At 51.4% G+C, this 23,803-nt stretch overlaps 1 protein-coding gene across 1 annotated transcript; it reads right to left on the bottom strand.

Annotated features, from left to right (window-relative positions):
- Positions 1-10,448: 10,448 nt before the first annotated feature.
- On the bottom strand, positions 10,449-22,848 carry LOC120920395 (chromatin target of PRMT1). The gene is made up of 6 exons (XM_040332458.1): positions 22,509-22,848; positions 19,235-19,316; positions 16,682-16,832; positions 13,030-13,216; positions 12,806-12,943; positions 10,449-11,161 (listed from the first exon to the last, which is right to left on the bottom strand). Exons 1-6 carry the CDS (start codon positions 22,525-22,527, stop codon positions 10,959-10,961), a joined length of 780 nt encoding a protein of 259 aa, XP_040188392.1. The 5' UTR covers positions 22,528-22,848; the 3' UTR covers positions 10,449-10,958.
- Between the last annotated feature and the right edge of the window lie 955 nt (positions 22,849-23,803).

Genomic DNA, 23,803 nt, shown 5'->3' on the forward strand with positions numbered 1-23,803 from the left:
TCCTGCGCCCCTCTATTTCCAGAAGACTACGTCCTGCGCCCCTCTATTTCCAGAAGATGTCGTCCTGCGCCCCTCTATTTCCAGAAGACGTCCTGTGCCCCTCTATCTCCAGAAGACGTCCTGTGCCCCTCTATTTCCAGAAGACTACGTCCTGTGCCCCTCTATTTCCAGAAGACTACGTCCTGCACCCCCTCTATTTCCAGAAGACTACGTCCTGCACCCCCTCTATCTCCAGAAGACCACGTCCTGCACCCCCTCTATCTCCAGAAGACCACGTCCTGCACCCCCTCTATCTCCAGAAGACCACGTCCTGCACCCCCTCTATCTCCAGAAGACTACGTCCTGCACCCCTCTATCTCCAGAAGACCACGTCCTGCACCCCTCTTTCTCCAGAAGATGTCCTGCGCCCCTCTATCTCCAGAAGACGTCCTGCGCCCCTCTATTTCCAGAAGACTACGTCCTGCGCCCCTCTATTTCCAGAAGATGTCGTCCTGCGCCCCTCTATTTCCAGAAGACGTCCTGTGCCCCTCTATCTCCAGAAGACTACGTCCTGCGCCCCTCTATCTCCAGAAGACGTCCTGTGCCCCTCTATTTCCAGAAGACTACGTCCTGTGCCCCTCTATTTCCAGAAGACTACGTCCTGCACCCCCTCTATCTCCAGAAGACCACGTCCTGCACCCCCTCTATCTCCAGAAGACCACGTCCTGCACCCCCTCTATCTCCAGAAGACTACGTCCTGCACCCCTCTATCTCCAGAAGACCACGTCCTGCACCCCTCTTTCTCCAGAAGATGTCCTGTGCCCCTCTATCTCCTTGGTGAAGTTTTCTCCTTCCGCCTCATCTCATGTCTTCTCTCTTTCTCAGATGTCTCTTCTTCTGGCTATAGAAGGTCTCTATTCCCTCCTTCTGTCTCTCCTCTCTCTTGCCCTTCTCAGATGTCTCCTCTCTTCTTTCTCAGGATGTCTCTTACTTTCCCCCAATCTTCTCAGATGTGTCTCCCCTCTTCTTCTTGGATTTCTCTTTTTCTCTTCTACCCTTGCTCTCTACCCATCTCTCGCGTCTTCCCTCTTGGATGTCTCTCCTTCCTTTTCCCCCGTTCTTCGCAGGTCTCTCCCCTCTTCTCGCTGTAGGTCTCTATCTCCTCTTTCTGACTCTACTTCTCTCTCTTGCCCTTCTCGGATGTTTCTGCCTTCTCCCCCCTTGGATGTCTCTCCTTACTTTCTTCCAATCTTCTTCTCAGATGTCTCTGTGTCTCTCTCTTGGATATCTCGCTTCTTTCTCAGGACGTCTCTTCCCTCTTCTACCCTTTTCTCCTCTCTCTCTCCTTCCTTTTCCCCCGATATTCTTCGCAGATGTCTCTCCCCTGCTTTTTTCTCAGGCTCTCTCTTCCCTCTTTTCTGTTTCCTCTCTCTCCTCCTTTTAATCTCTCCCCTCTTCTTGTCCCTCTCGGGGATGTCTCTCCTTCCTTTCCCCCGATCTTCTGAGATGTCTCTTCCCTCCTTCCCTCTCGGAATGTCTCTTTCCTCTTCTCTTCCTCTAGGATGTCTCTCCTTCCTTTCCCCCGATCTTCTGAGATGTCTCTTCCCTCTCGGAATGTCTCTTTCCTCTTCTCTTCCTCTAGGATGTCTCTCCTTCCTTTCCCCCCGATCTTCTGAGATGTCTCTTCCCTCCCGGAATGTCTCTTTCCTCTTCTCTTCCTCTAGGATGTCTCTCTCGTTTCCTCTCTTCTCAGGATCTCTCCTCCTTTTTTCTTAGCAGGACGTCTCTTCCCCTCTCGAGATCTCTCTCCCCTCTCAGGATATCTCTTCTCTCTCTCTTTCTGTCTCTTCTTCCCTCTCTAGAACTTGTTTTTGCTTGGCCCTAACAATAGGTGAAGCCGGGGGATGACGTCAGAGGCTTCTCTGGAATCTGCAGCCAATCAGCAGGAGCTTTTCATCTTCCAAGCCCCCCCCCCCCCCCCACCAATCAGAGGGCTGGAGCCTTGCCTGACTCTACAGGGCTTGTTTACCTGCAGCCTCCCTCCCCCCTGCACCACAGACAGTCCACACTGCAGCTCTACACAGAAGAGGAAGGTTCCAAAGATCCTCAATTCACAGATTCCACACACATGGGGGGGTCCTGATTGGTTACTGGGGGGAGGGGAGACTGAGGAAATGCTTCCTCCTGCCTGCAGCAGACTGATGACATCATCTCAGCCTAGGCAGAGTCCCTGACTGCAGCTCAGGGATGGTTTTGTGGAGAATTCCGATACCTTTGCTGTATATTGTGACATGTCACCGATATCCCGAAGATTGTGCGCCCGCAGACGTGGAATAATAGAAATCTCCTGCTCTATACTTCACGTGGCGCGCGCAGGAAACAGCGCTGGCCTCCCAGGGCATGCTGGGACACCTAGTTCCTCTATAGGTTGAGGCACTTACATACATTCTAATGAACAAGCATTGCTCCAGCGCCACCTGGTGTTCAGATCTAATAAATATTTCTCCGGCGCCACCTGGTGTTCAGATCTAATAAATTAATATTACTCTGGCGCCACCTGGTGTTCAGATCTAATAAATTAATATTACTCCGGCGCCACCTGGTGTTCAGATCTAATAAATTAACTTTGCTACAGCGCCACCTGGTGTTCAGATCTAATAAATATTACTCTGGCGCCACCTGGTGTTCAGATCTAATAAATAAATATTACTTTGGCGCCACCTGGTGTTCAGATCTAATAAATATTACTCTGGCGCCACCTGGTGTTCAGATCTAATAAATTAACTTTGCTACAGCGCCACCCAGTGTTCAGATTAATAAATTAACTTGCTACAGCGCCACCCGGTGTTCGGATCTAATGAATTAATATCACTCCAGCGCCACCCAGTGTTCAGATCTAATAAATATTACTCCGGCGCCACCCGGTGTTCAGATTAATAAATTAACTTTGCTACAGCGCCACCCGGTGTTCAGATCTAATGAATTAATATTACTCTGGCACCACCTGGTGTTCAGATCTAATAAATTATTATTACACCGGCGCCACCTGGTGCTCAGATCTAATAAATATTTCTTCAGCGCCACCCGGTGTTCAAATCTAATAAATTAACTTTGCTCCAGCGCCACCCGGTGTTCAGATCTAATAAATATTACTCCAGTGCCACCCGGTGTTCAGATCTAATAAATATTACTCCAGCGCCACCTGGTGTTCAGATCTAATAAATATTTCTTCAGCGCCACCCGGTGTTCAGATCTAATAAATATTACTCCAGCGCCACCTGGTGTTCAGATCTAATAAATATTACTCCAGCGCCACCTGCTGTTCAGTTCTAATAAATTTATATTACTCTAGCGCCACCTGGTGTTCAGATCTAATAAATTAATATTACTCCGGTGCCATCTGGTGTTCAGATCTAATAAATATTACTCCAGCGCCACCTGGTGTTGAGATCTAATAAATATTACTCCAGCGCCACCCGGTGTTCAGATCTAATAAATATTACTCCGGCGCCACCTGGTGTTCAGATCTAATAAATTATTATTACACCGGCGCCACCTGGTGTTCAGATCTAATAAATTAATATTGCTCCAGCGCCACCCGGTGTTCAGATCTAATAAATATTACTCCAGCGCCACCCGGTGTTCAGATCTAATAAATTAATATTACTCCAGTGCCACCTGCTGTTCAGAGCTAATAAATGAACTTTGCTCCGGCGCCACCCGGTGTTCAGATTAATAAATTAACTTTGCTCCAGCGCCACCTGCTGTTCAGATCTAATAAATATTACTCTAGCGCCACCTGGTGTTCAGATCTAATGAATTAATATTACTCCAGCGCCACCCGGTGTTCAGATCTAATAAATATTACTCCGGCGCCACCTGGTGTTCAGATCTAATAAATATTACTCCAGCGCCACCTGGTGTTCAGATCTAATAAATATTACTCCAGCGCCACCTGGTGTTCAGATCTAATAAATGAATATTACTCTTAACGCCACCTGGTGTCCGGTTCTCTTCAATACACAGAGGAGTTTATTTTACAAGCTTGAGCAAAGTACCCGTGTGAGACACCTCTGATGGAAGCAACCCCTTCGCCCAACTCATGTGCCACAGACTGACAGGGGTGGGGTGGCTGTGAACGTATTCAGCTTTGCTGAGTCTATCCAGAACTGACAGGAGGAGAGAGCATAGTGACAGAGAGATGAGATCATCAGTGTGCTGCTTCTCTTTTTTCACTGGAAGGGGGCTCGTCCGGGATGACCTGGGCTCACAAGCTCAGGCCATTAAAGCCAGTGACCGTCAAGCAGGATGGTGTACCATATTACCAAAAGTATTGGGACGCCCGGTAGGGTTCAATATTGAAAAAAGAAAGAAAAAGATGCGCCAAAAAAAAAATCACAAAATAAATTAGTGTTGGCCCACAACAAACGAAGAAATGGCCGCACTCCAAGATCCATCAAAATTCTTTAATTTTCAAACAGATAAAATGGTAGACGCGTTTCACACACTAACAGGTGAGCTTATTCATTGAGTTGGCCCCGCCCTTAGCACCTCTAACAGCTTCACCTCTTCTGGGAAGGCCGTCCACAAGGTTTAGGAGGGTGTCTATGGGAATGTTTGACCATTCTTCCAGAAGAACATTTGTGAGGTCAGGCACTGATGTTGGATGAGAAGGCCTGGCTCACAGTCTCCTCTCTAATTTATCCCAAAGGTGCTCTATAGGGTTGAGGTCAGGACTCTGTGCAGGCCAGTCAAATTCCTCCACCCCCCAAACTCGCTGATCCATGTTTTTATGGACCTTGCTTTCTGCACTCGATATATGCAGATATGCCACCCCCACCGCTGCGGCAGTTTGGCCTTCGCAACATAGACATTCAACTATCCCCACTCCAACGTTTGACTGACCCCTCACACCAGTGGCGGCTGGTGCTCAAACAAATATCAATTGCAGCCACTGTGCCACCCGTCATCTGCCCAGCACTTACCTTGTCTCGGGTGGGCAGCAGGCGACGGAGAGCGGTATCCTCCATCTTCCCCGACTGCTTCTTCAGCCAATCAGGTGACAGGTAACAAAGACCCGGTGCACCTGATTGGCGTTTCAATGTTAGGAACGCAAAGGAATCTGCTTTCCTAACATACAGCTGAATGAGAAGCTGAACGCACAGCGTTGCGCCCGCGTCTCATTTTTTGGACACCTATGGCTCTAATCGGGTGCATCCAAAAAAATAATAATAGGATTTTTGTACTCACCGTAAAATCCATTTCTCTGAGTTCATGGACGGACACAGCAGCAATTGACCTTAGGGGTATTATCCTTCCCTCTAGGAGATTGACTAGGCAAAAAACAGCACTTTAGGTGTTAAAACACTTCTCAGTACAGCACCTCCCAGGGGGCGGGTCCCCCGGGTACATCCCTCTCTCTGCCTCATGCAGCCCCAGTTCGTAACAAGCAGTAGAAACAAAGGAGGGGAGGGTGCTGTGTCCGTCCATGAACTCAGAGAAATGGATTTTACGGCGAGTACAAAAATCCTATTTTCTCTTCCGTTCATGGACGGACACAGCAGCATTGACCTTAGGGACGTCCCCAAGCAGTGTCAAAAATCGAGGGGGGGGGGGGGGGAACACAGCAAACCAGGTTACACCCCAAACAAAACCGGAGTTACTCAACGGAGGAACTTCAACCTTAAACTGCCGCCTGTAAAACCTGCGGCCAAAGGAGGCATCCGAAGACGCACTCACATCCACCTTATAAAATTTTCATAAGGTGTGGATTGACGACCAGGTCGCTGCCTTACACACCTGTAAAACAGACGCTTGATGATGGAAAGCCCAAGAGGCACCAATCGCCCTGGTCGAATGCGCCGTAAACGGAAAGGGGGGCACCCGCCCCTTTAGGGCATAGGCCTGAAGCACGACCTGTCGGATCCACCTAGAAATGGTGGCCGACGAGACCCCCAGACCTTTCTTAGGACCAGTCACCGACAGGAACAGTGAATCCGACCTCCGAAAAGGAGACGTAGCAGACAAGTACACTCGTAGGGCTCGAACCACGTCCAAGGAATGCAAAGTGGCTTCCTTCTGGTTTTTCGGCCGAGGACACAAGGATGGAAGAACAATGTCCTCATTAATGTGAAAAGCCGAAACAACCTTTGGGAGAAAAGACGGCCGCAGCACCACCTTATCCCTGTAGATGACTAAGTAGGGAGCCTTGCAAGACAAGGCCGCTAGTTCAGAGACTCGTCTTACCGAAGTAATCGCCACCAGAAAAACCACCTTCTGGGACAGAGTCAACAAAGAAATTTTCCGAATGTCCTCAGAGACTCTTGAAGCACCGAGAGGACTAAATTCAAGTCCCACGGAGGCAGTAGAGGACGCACAGGAGGGGCCACATGTCAAACCCCCTGCACAAACGTATGCACCAAGGAGTGCGACGCCAAGGGTCGCTGAAAGTAAACAGCCAAGGCTGAAATCTGACCCTTAACCGTACGTAAGGCGAGAGCCTGATCTACTCCACGCTGTAAGAACAGCAGAATCCAGGACATCACGTATGCACAGGGGTGCCAATTCATCTCCTCACAAATAGAGATGTAAGCCTTCCACATACGATGGTAAATCTTCCGGGAAGTAGACTTCAGCGCCCGCAGCATGGTAGAGATCACCGAGTCCGACAGACCTCGGTCCTTCAGCACCTGGCTCTCAACAGCCACGCCATTAAAGCCAAAGACTGTAAAGCAGGGTAAAAGATTGGACCCTGCGACAGCAGATCTTCTCGTAGAGGTAGACGCCAAGGAATGTCTGCCACCAGACCCGCGTACCAGTGACGGCTCGGCCAATCCGGAGCGATCAGGATTGTTGGTATCCCTCGGCTTCCACTCTGCGCAGTACGCGAGGAAGAAGCTTCAGAGGAGGGAAGGCGTAGATTAGGCGAAAGTGACCCCCCCCCCATGGCGCGTCTGACGCGTCCGCCCACGGGTCTCTTGACCTGGCCACAAACCGTGACACCTTCCGATTGAGACGGGACGCCAGAACATCCACATCTGGAGTGCCCCATTCCTGGCACAGACTCTGAAATGCATCCGGGTGAAGCGACCATTCTCCTTGGTCTAGCGTTTGGCGACTTAAGTAGTCAGCCTGCCAGTTCTGTACCCCTGTAATGTACACGACCGACAGAGCCGGGACGTACCCTTTTGCCCACCGGAGGATGTGAGCGGCTTCCGCCGCTGCAGCCGAGCTCCGTGTGCCCCCTTGATGATGGACATACGCCACAGGGTTGTCGGACTGGATCCTGACCGGACGGTCCTGCAGACCCAGACACCACTTGGAGAGGCACAGCCTGATCGCCCGGAGTTCCAGGAAATTGATCGGTAGGCGGGACAACTCCTGAGTCTAGCGCCCCTGGGCTGACTGGATACCCCCCCAGCCCGAGAGACTGGCATCCGTCGTGACCACCGTCCAATGGCACGGCAGAAACGATTTCCCGGTCCAAAGTACCGGAGACGTCAGCCACCACACCAGGCGACTCACCTGGATCTGGTAATCCAGAGACGAAGGGAGCTTGTCCCAACGCGACAGAATTTCTCTCTAACACTCGAGTGTGGAATTGGGCATACGGAACCCCCTCGAAGGAGGCAACCATCAGACCCAGAACTCGCATGCAAAACCGCTGCACCGCAGATTGCAGTGTCTGTAGTTTCTCTGTTGGGAGGAAAACTCTCGCCTCGGAGGAATCCAGGACCAACCCCAGGTATTCCAGACGCTGAGACGGTACCAGGACTGACTTCTGGACATTCAGCAGCCAACCGAATTCCTGGAGGGTCTGGCAGGTGATCGACACATCCACCTCTAACTCTGAGCCTGAAGAAGCTCTCAGGAGAAGGTCGTCCAGGTATCCTACAATCGTGATCCGGCGCTGCCTAAGCAGGGCCAGAATCGGAGCGAGCACCTTGGTGAAAACCCGTGGCGCCGAGGTAAGGCTGAAAGGGAGGGCCACAAATTAAAAAGTGGTCCCCTCCGACCGCAAAGCGCAGAAATCTCTGGTGCTTTGCGCATATGCAGGTACGCGTCCTTGATATCCAAGGACACCAGAAAATCCCCCTGATGGAGCGCCGCTACTAAAGAGCGAACCGACTCCATCCTGAACTTTTGCACCTTGACAAAACAGTTGAGGGCCTTGAGGTCCAGGGAATACAAACAGATTGGAGTAAAACCGTTCCAGGCACAATCACTCCCCTGACCCACACGAGATACGGGTGGGGGCAGACCTTCATGTGGAAGCCGGTTTATCCGCAGGCTTGTTGGGCTTGCGGAATCAGGGGCGCTTCTGCCCTTCAGCGGGCGCCTTAGCGCCCTGGAAACGTTTTCCTGCCCACCGGGCGGACGAAAAAAAACACCTGGGGGCAGTAAAGGAGGGCCCCTGCTTACGGCGAGGCTCCTTCCCTTTTCCCGATTGTGGGAGCAGAGTACTCTTGCCTCCTGTGGCATCTTTTATGTCGTCCAGAGACGCCCCAAACAGCCGCTCACCCTTAAAGGGCAAGTCCACCAAGGCCTTTTTAGAAGAGGCAAAGTCCAAGAGGCCACTGGGTTTTGGAAACTCATGGGCGCACAGGCCCTATTGTGGGTTGCATGCAAAAAAAAAAAAAAAAAGTAAGGAGAAAAGCGCCACTGAGTAAACTGTATTTTAATATAATGTATAAAATAATCCAGCACTTACATCATAATAACTATGCTGCAGTCAGGGAAGCTGATTAATTTATTTTATTTTTAAAGTTTTAAACCCCAAAATTGATTGTTTGTGCAGAAAACCTGAGCGCTGTCCCCCATTGCCATTTCTTCGTGGGTTGCATGCATAGAGGTTTGGGTGCATAAAGACTACCATGAAGGCCATACTAGTGAGCAGGTAACAATTGGGCTGCATCCACCACCCCCAAGAGGCCAGTAGTTATTGGGATCCTCGTGGGAGCACGGGCCATGCTGTGGGCTGCGTGTGCAAGGTATTTGGGTTGCGAGCACCAAGGTTTGGCTCCCAAGGAGGCCGTATTGGTGATCAGATAACAATTGGGCTGCACCCACCCGTCACCCCCAAGAGGCCACTGGGTATTGGATTCTCATTGGTGAACAGGCCCTGCTGTGGGTTGCATGCAGAGACCCCAATGGATACCATATTGGTGAGCAAGTAACAGTTAAGGGCGACAGGTGGGTGCAGTCCAACTGTTACCTGCACGCCAATATGGAATCCATTGAGGATCCAATACCCAGCCGCCTCTTGGGGGGTGGGTACAGCCCAATTGTTACCTGCTCACCAATATGGCATCCATTGGAGTCTTCAAACCTCTGTGCATGCAACCCACAGCAGGGCCCATGCTCCCATGAGTTTCCGAAACCCAGTGGCCTCTTGGGGGTGGTGGGTGGGTGCAATCCAAGAGGCCACTGGGTTTTGGAAACTCATGGGAGCACGGGCCCTGCTGTGGGTTGCATGCACAGAGGTTTGGGTGCATAAAGACTACTATGAAGGCCATACTAGTGAGCAGGTAACAACTGGGCGTCACCCACCTGCCACTAGTTATTGGATTCTCATGAGAGCACGGGCCCTGCTGTGGCGCAAGGGATCTGGGTTGCGTGTGCCAAGGTTTGGCTCCATGGAGACTCCTATAGAGGCAGTATTGGTGAGCAGGTAACAATCGGCTGCACCCACCTGCCACCCCCAAGAGGCCACTTGGTATTGGATTCTCATTGGTGAACAGGCCCTGCTGTGGGTTGCGTGCAGAGATTTGGCTCCATGGAGACCCAAATGGATGCCATATTGGACAATTGGACTCCATCCACCCGCCACCCCCAAGAGGCCACTGGGTTTTGGAAACTCATGGGAGCATGGCCCCGCTGTGGGTTGCATGCATAAAGACTCCAATGAATGCCATATTGGTGAGCAGGCAACAATTGGTTGCATCACCCGTCACCCCCGGTCTGAGGATGGGTGGTCCTCTACGAGGCCAGTACCTGGTGCCGGGGACCAATGCCTCAACGATCAAAAGGGTCAACAGCATGGGTCTTCAAACTACCGCCCTCCAGTTGTTCAGGAACTACAATTCCCATCATGCCTAGTCATGTCTGTGAATGTCAGGTTTACAATGCCTCATGGGATGTGTGGTTCCGCAACAGCTGGAGGGCCGTAGTTTGAGGATCCCTGGTCAACAGAAAAGGAAAATCAAAGCTTCTTTTACAGGGTGGTGCTTTGGTTTAGTGGGCACCATCCAGATCATGAAGACATGTCAATGAGCGCCGCGTCACCTCTTTAGGTATGAAGGTTCCACGATCTCCATACCAGTTTTCTTGAAACTTTTCTAGACGTCTCCAACTGATATTAAAAGCTCTCCGCAAAAATCCAGGATGGAAAGGGTTCCGTCCCTTTAAGACTTACCATAGGATCCGGTAAATGGCGCACGGTTTTCCAGAAAGGCAGCCGGACACATTCAGACTTGTAAAGTGTTTAATGATTGTTCAACAGTAATAAACACCGCGGCTACAAAACCCGACAATATCCTATGTACTGCCAAAAAGACGAGACGCCGATTGTCAACAGCGGTCCCGTCCTGAGAACGGCCCCATACACACTGGCCGGCGCACACAACAAACGTTACAACAAAAAACCTGCGATGTGGTGCGCCAATCATACGGGGGTCACCTTTACCGCAATGCACCTTGATGCGGCAGATCAGTGTGAATGGGACAGGCCACGTTTGGAATCTGCAGGGCAGTGATAAAATATTTCCTGTCCGGAAGAGACGGGCGGCGGTGTGTCCCGTCAGCCGTACATTCAGTCAATAATAAAATACTTGAAAAACAAAAACCAGTTCTAAGTATCAAAAAAAGTAAAAGGAACTCTAAAACGAGGTGATGAGCCGGTTGGCTGCCGTTTATTTTTTTTGTCTCCGGCAGAGGCTGGTAAGAATTCAGTTCTTTAAATAAAAAGTTGGGTGGGTCGGTCAGTCGTTGGTTTCGGGGTCCGCCTGAGCCATGTAGGCATCTAGCTCAGCGTCCAGGTGGCCTTTCGTTTTGGACATGTAGGCGTCTAGCTGGTTGTCAAGCTGCTCGCGGGTCAGTGCTGGACGTGGTGATCCCCTTCCTCTACTGCGGCCTCGTCCTCGGCTGAACCCTCCTCTACCCCGAGCAACGACACCGCCACGGCCTGAGGACAAAGGAAGAGATTCAATTAGAGCACTGAAGGTATAAATACACAAAAAAGGTACACAACCTAGAGGTTGGGCTTCATTTATGGGGCTGCCCACCAGGCTTTTATTTATGAGGAACCCTACTGACTTTATGGGGTTCCCCATCAGGCTTAATTTATGGGGGATCCCTTGGTTTCTTATTGAGCTTCATTTATGGGGTGGCCTTGGATCCTTACCATGCTTCATTTATTTGGATCCTCGTTTCCCACGAGGCTTCACTTATGGTGCCCCCTTGGCTTCCTACCAGGCTTCCTTTATGGGGATCCCTACCAGGCTTCATGAGGAACCCCACTAAGCTTTATGGGGTTCCCTTGGATTCCTACCAGGCTTAGTTTATGGGGCTGCCTACCAGGTTTTATTTATAAGGAACCCTACCAGGCTTTATAAGAGTCCCCTTGGATTCTTACAGGCTTCCTTTATGGGGATCCCTACCAGGCTTCATATGTGGGGGTTCTAGGCTTTATTTATGGGGGTTTCGTACCAGGCTTCATTTATGAGGAATCCTACCAGGCTTTATGGGGTTCCCTTGGATTCCTAGCAGGCTTTATGTGGATCCCTACCTGGCTTCGTTTATGGGGAATCCCTTGGTTTCTTTCCGAGCTTCATTTTATGGGGTTCCCTAGGCTTCATTTATGGGGTTCCCTTGGATTCTTACCAGGCTTCCTTCATGGCGTTCCCTTCTAGGCTTCATATGTGGGGGTTCCCTTGGCTTCTTAGGCTTTATGGGGTTCCCTACCAGGCTTCATGATTAACCCCACTAGGCTTTATGGGGTTCCCTTGGATTCCTACCAGGAATTATGGGGATCCCTACTGGGCTTTATATGGGGGTTCCCTTGGCTTCCTTTATGGGGGATCCCTTAGTTTCTTACCAAGCTTGATCTATGGGACTGCCCACCAGGCTTTATTTATGAGGAACCCTACTGGGCTTTATGGGGTCCCCTTGGATTCCTATCAGGCTTTATTCATGGGGATCCCTACCGGGCTTCATATGTGGAGTTCCCTTGGCTTCTTACCAAGTGTCATTTATGTGGTTCCCTAGGCTTCATTTATTGGGGATCCCTTGGTTTCCTACCAGGATTCATTTATGAGGAACCATATTGGGCTTTATGGGGGTTCCCTTGGATTCCTACCAGGGATTCCTTTGGCTTCCTAACATGCTTTGTTTGGGGGATCCCTTGGATTCCTACCAGGCTTTATTTATAGGGATCCCTACTGGGCTTCATACTAAGTGTCATTTATGGGGATCCCTTGGTTTCCTACCAAGCTTCATATGGGGTTCCTCTTCAACCTTTATGGGGACCTCTTACCAAGCTTAATTTATGGGGTTCCTTTGGTTCCCTACCAGGCTTCATTTATGGGGACCAGTCTTAATTTATGGGGTTTCCCCATCAGGCATTTGGTAGGAATCTACATTTGGATTCTTACCACTCGTGCAATGTCCCCTCCTGAAACTGAAGGAGCCCAAAAATTCAAAGCACAATGATTTGCTGCAGCGGACCTCGGCCATAAAAATATAAAGACTACAAGTACACTTCATAGTGCCAAATCTGAACCACGCTACCCTCCCCCTAGTGGTGTGATGAAGGAACGCAAGTACCAACCTCTTCCTCCAGGACCTCCACGATTCATGACTCCCCCTCTTAGTCCTCTTCCAGCCATGCCACGTCCTCGCAGCCCACCACCTCTCCTCATTCCCATCCCCATTCTCGGAGAACCGCCGCGGCCTCTGAGGTTTTGCCCTGCACAAAGAAAATAAAATAAATTAGCGGTCAGCCATTGCAAAAAGCTCTTCGTTTGGATTTGGCCGATATTACATCCTACCGACCTCTCATGCTCATCGCGCCCCTGGGCATTCCTCTACCTCCCCGGCCGGCCCTCATCATGCCTCTCTGGGAGCCCCGCATTCCTATGCCGCCTCCTCTCATCCCTCCGACTCCTCCTCGCTGGAGGTTCCCCACCGGTCTCCCCAACCGGGCCTGGATGTTGCTCTTGCCGAGCCGCTGCTTCAAGCTCTGTCGGGACAGGGAGGAAAGAATGAAATTGAAAAGGATGTCCCTACGTTAAAGGGGGCGGAGCCAACAAGCATCTGGCAGGATAGATAAAAGACAACACAAGGAAAAGGAAACGTCTTTCCAGGCTACCCCCTCGGAAAAAGCCAAAGCACAATAATATTTAAAGAGGACGGGGCTCTTTAGGCAGAGTCAACTTTGTGAATGTGCCCCCCCAAAAATAAGATAATGGGCGATGCCCCCCTCCTGCTGCCAAGATACCTGGGAATGCCGAGTAGCAAATCTGGTAAGACTTCGATCCTGCACTGTGCTACGTCTTCCCGGCTACTCAACATTCTCCAAGACCTGGTCCAATGGAGGAGGACCTCACCCTCACCTAGGTGCAGTAAACATGGATGTGGTATGACATGGTAAACACGTGGACTTCGTTTAGGTAAATAAAGCTCAGAGTGCCCAGAACTTCTCTGACACAGGGCCTGCCGTGACGGACAATCTTCCCGCACAACAGACCATTGGACCAATGCTTCGGCACATGCGACAAAACTGGCGCTGGAGTCCAGAAGAGGTCCAGGGAATGGAGTGGTGCGATTCAGAACTTACTACTGCAATTAGCAGCACATAGGAAGATTTTTTATGTACATCTACTGCTTGGATCTAAAGTCCCCACCAGAGCCCCAAGGCTAAGGACCCAGTACCCACCCCCCCTCAACCAGAACCCCAAGGACCCAGTCTCCTCCCCCCCAGAGCCCCAAGGCTAAGGGCCCAGTCCCTTACTAGAGCCCCAAGGCAAGGCTTAGGGCCCAGTGTGTCCCTCCCCCCCATAGCCCTAAGACCAAGTGTCTCCCCCCCCCCCCCATGGCTTAGGGCCCAGTCGCCCCCCCCCCACACTCACCAGAGCCCCAAGACAAGGCTAAGGGCCCAGTGTCTCTCCCCCACCATAGCCCCAAGACCAAGTGTCTCCCCCCCCCCCATGGCTTAGGGCCCATCTTCCCCCCCCTCAGCAGAGCCCCAAGACAAGGCTAAGGGCCCAGTGTCTCTCCCCCCACCCCCCTCCATAGCCCCAAGACCAAGTGTCTCCCCCCCCCATGGCTTAGGGCCCAGTAACCCCCACCAGCGCCCCAAGGCTAAGGGCCCAGCCCCCCCCCCCCCCAAGGCCAAGTGTCTCACCCCCCCCCCCCTACTCCAAGCCATGTGAATGGCCGTGAGAGGTGGAGACAACTAGAGCGCTGGGGTGAGAGACCTGCGGCACTTATAGTATCTCACAAAAGTAAGTACACCCCTCAGTCACATTTGTGTAAATCTTTTCTTGTGACAACACTGAAGAAATTACACTTTGCTACAATGTTGTGTAGCGAGTGTACAGCTTGTATAACAGTGTAAATTTTCCGTCCCCTCAAAATAACTCACACAGCCATTAATGTCTTAACCGCTGGCAACAAAAGTCAGTACACCCCTAAGTGTCGGTTCACACTACCACGACTTGGGAATCAGACTTGTGTCGCCCCAAGTCACGCAACATGAGAAATTCCATTGAAGTGAATGGGTGCCGTCTTAAAATGAAACACTACTGAAGTCGCTCCAACTTCAGAAAAGGTTCCTGTACTACTTCATGGCGACTTGTACCCACTGATTTCAATGGAAGGCGCCTCCAAAGTCGGATCTCTGTCTTAACTGAAGCAACTTTACAGGAAAAGAAAAATAGTTTACCCAGGCAACCCCCTCCCCCCATTTGTGGCCAGCGGTTTCAACATGAATGGCTGTGTGTTGAGTTATTTGTTATACAAGCTGTACACTCACTACACAACATTGTAGATACAAGGACCCCTCCCCCCTGTGTACACCCCCCCCCCCCATGTACACTCACTACACAACATTGTAGCAAAGTGTAATTTCTCCAGTGTTGTCACATGAAAAGTTACAAGAAATGTGACTGAGGGGTGTACTTCTGCGAATCCCTGGGAACGACAGGTCAGTCAGCCTAACATCAATAGTCTGCAAACTATTAGAGGGAACGACAAGGAACCATGTGTTAACCCCTTCCTGCTTGCAGAACGCATGCATGTGTCGGCACAAAGGTGGGCCTTAAAGTTGGCCATAGAGGACTCCCAGTTTTGGTGGATAAATGCTGAATTCAGATCTCCAGGTATGCCTCCTCCTCCTTGTCTATGTTGTAGAGTAGGTGTATACAGTAAACGTACATCCTGACACAACGTCCACTCCTCTGCAAGCATACGAGACTTGGGTCTCCTCTTTTGAAGCTACAAACAAAATCTGCCAGGTTCTCTCTGCTGCCCAGCAAGACCTCAACATTGGAGGACGGCCGCTGGGGAGGTGCTCACAGGGCTAGAGGAGAAGTTCCCGGAACATAGGGCGGAAGTGAGGTCAGCTTGAGGGTGGATAACCTTTACATCTCCTCCAGTCAACCATAGTGAGCAGGGATAAGTTCTGGCCTGTTCGCGCACTCCACGTGCAGAGCCCGCCAGGAAGTCGGCACGGAGCTGCGCAGCAGGGATGAGTTGCGGCGTGTTCGCACACTCCACGTGCGGAGGCCGCCAGGAAGTTGGCACAGAGCTGCGCTAATCACAGGCAATGAGACATTTCCCGATCTCTACAGCCGCGCAGCGGGACGTCTTCCTGCCTGTGATTAGCGTAGTGCCGACTTCCTGGCGGGCTCTGCACATGGAGTGTGCAAACATGCCGGGACTTATCCCTGCTCACTATGGTTGACTGGAGGAGATGTAAAGGTTATCCACCCTCAAGCTGACATCACTGCCGCCCTATGTTCCGGGAACTTCTCCTCTAGCCCTGTGAGCACCTCCCCAGCGGCCATCCTCCAATGTTGAGGTCTACTGGGCAGCAGAGAGAACCTGTCAGATTTTGTTTGTAGCTTCAAAAGAGGAGACCCAAGTCTCGTATGCATGCAGAGGAGTGGACGTTGTGTCAGGATGTACGTTTACTTTACACCTACTCTACAACATAGACGGGGAGGAGGCATACCTGGAGATCTAAATTCGGCATTTATCCACCAAAACTGGGAGTCCTCTATGGCCAACTTTAAGGCCCACCTTTGTGCTGACACATGCATAGGTTCCGCATCCCTACCTGTGAGCACCTCTAACAGCCGTGGTTCCTCCCATATTATTGGTGGGACGGGGACACTACGCAAAGTTGGATATGAGCAAGGGGGGTTCACGTACTCAATGCCAAATGACCACATGAAGTTTGAAAGAAAGATGGCCGTTCCTGAGGACACAAATAGTTCAGCCATCATGGCTACATACACATGGAATGCAAGTCCTGATTGCGGCCTCTAGGATGCGAGATGGTGGGACGACATTAGAGCGTAAGCTCCCCTGGTTCAGAGACTGATGTGACTGGCTCAGTGTTGGAGTCAGGAGTGACAATTCACACCATATGTGAAGTAGTACCCCATGCAGACGGATCACCACCCCCACCCACACTCCTCACCTGTTTCAGCTTCAGAGCAGCTTGCACCGAAGGCCTGCTCTCCATCTGCTGGGCTAGTCTTCTGTTCCTGGCGCTGGCCAGGTGCTGCTGTTGCATGGTGGCGCGGATGTTGGCCGGAATCATCTGTTTGTTCTTCAGCATGTTAGTAAAGCTTCAAGGTCGAACAAAATGGGGGGAGGAGTTTAGATAAAAGATTTCAGACAGACACTATGCCGTAAACCTCAAGGCCCCCCACACTGGAGGTGGCCATGATTTCTTTTTTTTATTCTTTTTCTCCATTAATTAGGCGGCACTCAGGCCGGTGTAAAGATCTAGCCATTGCAATTTCCACATAATGCACAGCAAATAACGAGACCTAGAAGATAGGCTGGGGGGGCAGCACATTGAAAGCAAAGGAGTCTGGGAAATAGCAGGAGATGAAAGGGGTTGAGGAGACAGGAGAGGACGAAACGTGACGGGAGGAGACAGATGACCACAGAAGAACAGAGTGTTAGATAAAGAACAAAGTATGAGACCTTCACACAGAGGATGAAGTTGGTCATTGCCAGACATGTCGTTATACGGGGCACCATTAAAAGAAACCTGTCATTAAAGTGTGAAAAAGTGGCCAAGTATCACTTACACATGGCTCAGTCACCATCTTTATGCTGCACACAACTGGTGGACCTAGGCCAGTGATGAACCTTGGCACCCCAGATGTTTTGGAACTATGTTTCCCATGATGCTCCTGCATTCTGCAGTGTAGGCAATGTTCCAAAACATCTGGGGTGCCAAGGTTCTCCATCACTGGCCTGGTTCATGGTTGGACCCTCAGCCTGGCCTACACATGGCAGGATTGTGCTGGGGGTACAATCCTAGGCAGACCTATGGGATAGTAGATCTAGAGGATTTCCTGGGGGACCTCAGACCTTTGGCCACACAGGGCCGATGGCCAGGGGACCTCAGACCCTTGGCCTGGTGGTGGGTTCTCTTGGCCATACAGAGTTGGTCAGCGCCCAGACTCTTGGTCATGGAGGTTTGATAGCGAGGGTCCTCAGACTTTGTCATATAGTGTGTATTATGAACTGACATGCTTATTTGGTGCATTAGGGATTTTTATAGTGACAAGAAACTAGTCTTATGGGGGATGGTTTTGCTTCAACTTCATGCCCAAAACTGCAGCGGAAGCCTAAAAAGTGTACCGACTGGCCCAAGTACCCCCATAGCACACATGATGGCATCACTTGACCATCACGGTGATGGAGAAACTGCAATGCATGATGGCCAAGATGACTCTTGGCCATATAGACGTGATGGTCGGAGTCCACAGACTCTTGGCCATATAGAAGTGATGGTTGGGGTCCACAAGCTCTTGGCCATATAGAACGTGATGGTCGGGGTCCTCAGGCTCTTGGCCATATAGACGTGATGGTCGGGGGTCCACAGACTCTTGGCCATATAGGACGTGATGGTCGGGGGTCCACAGACTCTTGGCCATATAGGACGTGATGGTCGGGGGTCCACAGACTCTTGGCCATATAGGACGTGATGGTCGGGGGTCCACAGACTCTTGGCCATATAGGACGTGATGGTCGGGGGTCCACAGACTCTTGGCCATATAGGACGTGATGGTCGGGGGTCCACAGACTCTTGGCCATATAGGACGTGATGGTCGGGGGTCCACAGATGCTTAAGCCTTATGAAGTTTATTTTTAGAGGGCCACAGACTCTCGGCCTTATAGGGCTGATGATCAGGGGTTTCCTGGACTCTTGGCCAAATAGATGTGATGGTCAGAGGTTCCCTTGAGTTTTGGTCATATAGGTCGATTGTCAGGTGACCACAGACTCTCAGCCTTATAGAGCGGATGGCCAGGGGACCACAGACCCTCGGTCATATGGGGTTTCCTCAACTCCGGGTCATAGATACGATGGTCAGGGGCCCACAAACTCTGAGGAAGACCAAATTATACCGAGAGGCTCATTGGCCCGGTTACCTCCATAGCACACATGATGGCATCACTTGACCAATGAAATGAAGACACCGCAATGCAGGATGGGAAGGCAGCAGGGAGAGGCCATTGAGGTGAGATGGCGAGAGGGAGGAGCAAGCTGAGGGGGGGGGGGGGGGGGGGGGGAGCAGACAGCAACACAATTGCCTCTTACAAGACCCCAGAGTGTGGTCAGAGGGTCTCGGGGCAGGGAGGGTGACCCGCCATCATGCCTCTTACAGTACCGGCCACACGGTGGAGTGCGCCGGCCCCGGACACGCCAGCGGGTTATCAGGCAGCGCAGGTAACATGCTACCAGGCTGCAGCCAGAAGTGGAACCATATACAACATGGAGTATATATAGAGGGGGGGGCGGGGAGGCTGGCTAGAGGCCCCCCCCTCCCACTGTGTGATGACCCAACTTTTACACACATTACTCCTCACACACACAGTGTACCACCGCTGCCACGTCTGGGCGCCCCGCTCTCATGTAGGGAGGAGCCGGGGTAGGTGGGGCCCTCGGAAGGGGCTCTGATTGGGTACTTTGTATACATTGGAATGTTACAGTGCAGAGGGTGGTCCTCACCGCTCATTCAGGGACAGCTTGGTGGTGCTCTTTAGTACAACTTTAGATGCAGCCGGAGTGGCCATGTCTCCTCCTGGATCTCCTACAAGACACAACGAGAGAGAGACACTGCTTAGTATGGACACCTACCTCCACCTACAAGAGACTGCTTAGTATGGACACCTACCTCCACACAGGTACCTACCTACCCCATCTACAAGACACAACGAGAGAGAGACACTGCTTAGTATGGACACCTACCTCCACGGGTACCTACCTACCCCCCACCTACAAGAGACTGCTTAGTATGGACACCTACCTACAAGAGACTGCTTAGTATGGACACCTACCTCCACATAGGTACCTATCCCCCCCACCAACAAGACACGAGAAAGACTGCCTAGTATGGACACCTACAAGAGACTGCTTAGTATGGACACCTACCTCCACATAGGTACCTATCCCCCCCACCAACAAGACACGAGAAAGACTGCCTAGTATGGACACCTACAAGAGACTGCTTAGTATGGACACCTACCCCCACACAGGTACCTACCTACCCCCCACCTACAAGACACAACGAGAGAGAGAGACACTGCTTAGTATGGACACCTACCTCCACAGGTACCTACCTATCACCCACCTACAAGAGACTGCTTGGTATGGACACCTACCTCCACACAGGTACCTACCCCCCACCTACAAGACACAACGAGGGAGACTGCTTAGTATGGACACCTACCTCCACATAGGTACCTACCTACCCCCCACCTACAAGACACAACGAGAAAGACTGCCTAGTATGGACACCTACCTCCACAGGTACCCACCCCGCCACACCTACAAGACAACGAGAGAGACTGCTTAGTATGGACGACACCTACCTCCACGCATGTACCTACCCCCCCCCCACAAGAAAACGAGAGAGACTGCTTACTATGGACACCTACCCCCACAGATATCTACCTACAAGACACGAGAGACGGCTTACTAGGGATGAGCCTTGATCATCGGGTGTTTGGGGCAAATTCGAAAGCCTATGGGAGAAATCAAAAGTGCCAATATGCAATTTATTGTCCTAAAAAGTGTTTGGGGGGCCCGGGACCCGCCCCCACGGGGAGTGTTTGGGGGACCCGCTCCTACGGGGACAACATGTATCAATGCAAAAAAAATAAAAAAAAAAAGTTTAAAAACTGCAGTTTTTTCAGGAGCAGTGATTTTTAATAATGCTTAAAGTGGAAGTAACCCACCTATCATTTTCAGGCAAGGAAGCCGCCATCTTGGCCTATGTTTAATCTTCAACTGCCATGATGCTGCACATGTGATCAGTTATGACACCAGCCATTGGATGGTTTGACAGTTTGGTTGAGAGCGCAACCAACGTGACAGTTAGCGAAATGTAACTGCTTTTTGAAACTGTTAAAATCGATGGGTTTACTTCCGCTTTAAAGTGGGGCGGGACCCCCAAACACTCCCCACCGGGGCGGGACCCCCAAACACTCCCCACCGGGGCGGGACCCCAAGGTCCCCCAAACACTCTTTATAACAATAACTTGCATATTAACCTTTACAATTCGCACTTTTGATTTTTCACATACAGGTCCCCCCCCCGCAAGACACTTTACTATGGACACCTACCTCCCCCAGATCCCCATCTATCCCCCCCCTACACACACCTACCCCCTGCTATCTAATGTACCCCCCCCTCATACAGACTACTTCACCCCTGACATTCCCCCCACCCCTGTACATGACATCTACTCACCCCCCCCCCCACAGATACCGACCCCCGACATATCACTTGTGAGATACTGTATATCTTCTTACTTACTCCGACATACCCCCGCCACCCCCTCCGACATACTCCGCCACCCCACCTCCTACATACCCCCGCCACCCCACCTCCTACATACCCCCGCTACCCCCCTCCTACATACTCCCGCTACCCCCCTCCTACATACCCCCTCGCTACCCCCCCCCCTCGCTACCCCCCTCCTACATACCCCCTCGCTACCCCCCCTCCTACATACCCCCTCCTACATACCCCCTCCTACATACCCCCTCCTACATACCCCCTCCTACATACCCCCTCCTACATACCCCCTCCTACATACCCCCTCGCTACCCCCCTCCTACATACCCCCTCGCTACCCCCCCTCCTACATACCCCCTCGCTACCCCCCCTCCTACATACCCCCTCGCTACCCCCCTCGCTACCCCCCTCCTACATACCCCCTCGCTACCCCCCCTCCTACATACCCCCTCGCTACCCCCCCTCCTACATACCCCCTCGCTACCCCCCCTCCTACATACCCCCTCGCTACCCCCCCTCCTACATACCCCCTCGCTACCCCCCCCTCCTACATACCCCCTCGCTACCCCCCCTCCTACATACCCCCTCGCTACCCCCCCTCCTACATACTCCAGCTACCCCCCTCCGACATACCCCGCTACCCCCCTCCTACATACTCCCGCTACCCCCCTCCGACATACCCCGCTACCCCCCTCCTACATACCCCCTCGCTACCCCCCTCCGACATACTCCCGCTACCCCCCTCCGACATACTCCCGCTACCCCCCCTCCGACATACCCCTCTGCATCAAACATACCCCAACACCCTCTCTAGACATACCCCTCCCCATCCTCTAAAACAGAGCTCTCAAACTGGCGGCCCTCCAGCTGTTGCAAAACTACAAGTCCCATGAGGCATTGCAAGACTGACAGTTACAAGCATGACTCACACAGGCAAAGGCATGATGGGTCTTGTAGTTTTACAACAGCTGGAGGGCCGCCAGTTTGAGAACCCTGCTCTAAAAGATACTCTCCCCCCCCCGCCCTCCTACATAACCCACCACCCCCTCCAACGTACCACTCACCATCCTACATACCCCACACCCTCTCTTACATACACCTCCCCCACTCCAACATACCCCCCCACCCCCTCTAGACATACCCCTCCTCTAAAATATACTCTTCCCCCCTCCTACATATCTCACCGCCCCCTTCAACATACTCCTCCCCCTCCTACATACCCCCCACCCCTCCAAACCATACTCCTGCCCCCTCCTACATAACCCTCCCCATCCTACATACCCCCTCTAGACATACCCCTCCCCCTCCTCTAAAATATACTCCCCCCCCCCTCCTACATACCCAACCGCCCCCTCCAACGTACCACTTCCCATCCTACATACCCCTCCACCCCTAAAACATACTCCCTCCCCCCTCCTACATACCTCGTACATCCCTCATATCTCTATACACCCTCCATGTGTACCCCGGGTGACCCGTTACCTCTTTTCCCCCATTCCATCTCTCCTCACTCGCTGAGCGCCCTGTGCTCGGGTGTAGATTCGGGCGGAGGCCCTGTGGTCGGATGTTCCGGGTGTAAAATCAGGCGGAGGCCTTGTATTCGGGTGTAGAATCGGGCGGAGGCCTTGTATTCGGGTGTAGAATCAGGCGGAGGCCTTGTATTCGGGTGTAGAATCAGGCGGAGGCCTTGTATTCGGGTGTAGAATCGGGCGAGGAGCCGGTCAAACCGCCAGCTACAAAATGGAGTCAGCAGCTGAGCGTTTCTCTGTGAGATGGACGCGTCTTCCCCTTTACGTCATCACGCACACCAACCGCCTACGTCTCCGCCGCTCTTATCCTCCCGCCCAATCCCTGCACTCCGGGGGAGGGCGGTCACCATGGAGACAGCGGCGCCATCTTGTGGCTGGCAGCCGCGTTCTTTGTGAGGGGAGAGCGGTGAGGCGGGAGTGGTGGAGGGGAGGCCATCTTGTGGTTGGCAACCACGCCCCGGGAATATGAGGAGACCACCTGGGCGGCCATTTTGTTCTGGGAAGTGGGATTGGCAGCCATCTTTGTATGAAATAAAATGTCTCAGGATGAGGAGGGTCCTCTAGGGAGGAAATATCCCCCATATATATATATATATATATATATATATATATATATATACACTCACTGGCCACTTTATTTGGTATTGTTTGGTATTATTTTTATTTATTTTTTTGCTCGAAAATTACTTAGAAACCCCAAACATTTATATATATGTATACATATATATATATATATATATATATATATATATATATATATATATATATTTTTTTTTTCCTAACACCCTAGAGAATGAAATGGCGGTCGTTGCAATACTTTCTGTCACAGCGTATTTGCGCAGCGGTCTTACAAGCGCACTATTTTTGGGAAAAAATAACTTTTTTTACTTTAAAAATAAGACAACAGTAAAGTTAGCCATTTTTTTTTTATATTGTGAAAGATAATGTTACGAAGTGTAAATTGATACCCAACATGTCACGCTTCAAAATCGCGCCCGTTCGTGGAATGGCGACAAAAACTTTGACCCTTAAAAATCTCTATTGGCAACGATTAATTTTTTTTTTTTTTTTTTTTACAGGTTACCTGTTTTGAGTTACAGAGGAGGTCTATGGCTAGAATTATTGTTCTCGGTCTAACGATCGTGGCGATACCTCACATGTGGCAAAGTTGGGAGCATGAAATTGTCCAAAATGTCTTGGTATGCTGACTCCTTAAGCATTCCCTTCACTGGAACTAAGGGGGCCAAC

Source organism: Rana temporaria, chromosome 13 (genome assembly GCF_905171775.1).
Source record: "Rana temporaria chromosome 13, aRanTem1.1, whole genome shotgun sequence".
Classification (NCBI taxonomy): Eukaryota; Metazoa; Chordata; class Amphibia; order Anura; family Ranidae; genus Rana; species Rana temporaria.

Excerpts from the sequence above, each read along its gene's own strand:
- LOC120920395 (XM_040332458.1), bottom strand. Across the intron at positions 16,833-19,234 it reads AAGCTGTCCCTGAATGAGCG|CTTTACTAACATGCTGAAGA; the intron begins GTGAGGACCACC and ends TCGACCTTGAAG. Across the intron at positions 12,944-13,029 it reads GGGCGCGATGAGCATGAGAG|GGCAAAACCTCAGAGGCCGC; the intron begins GTCGGTAGGATG and ends TTCTTTGTGCAG.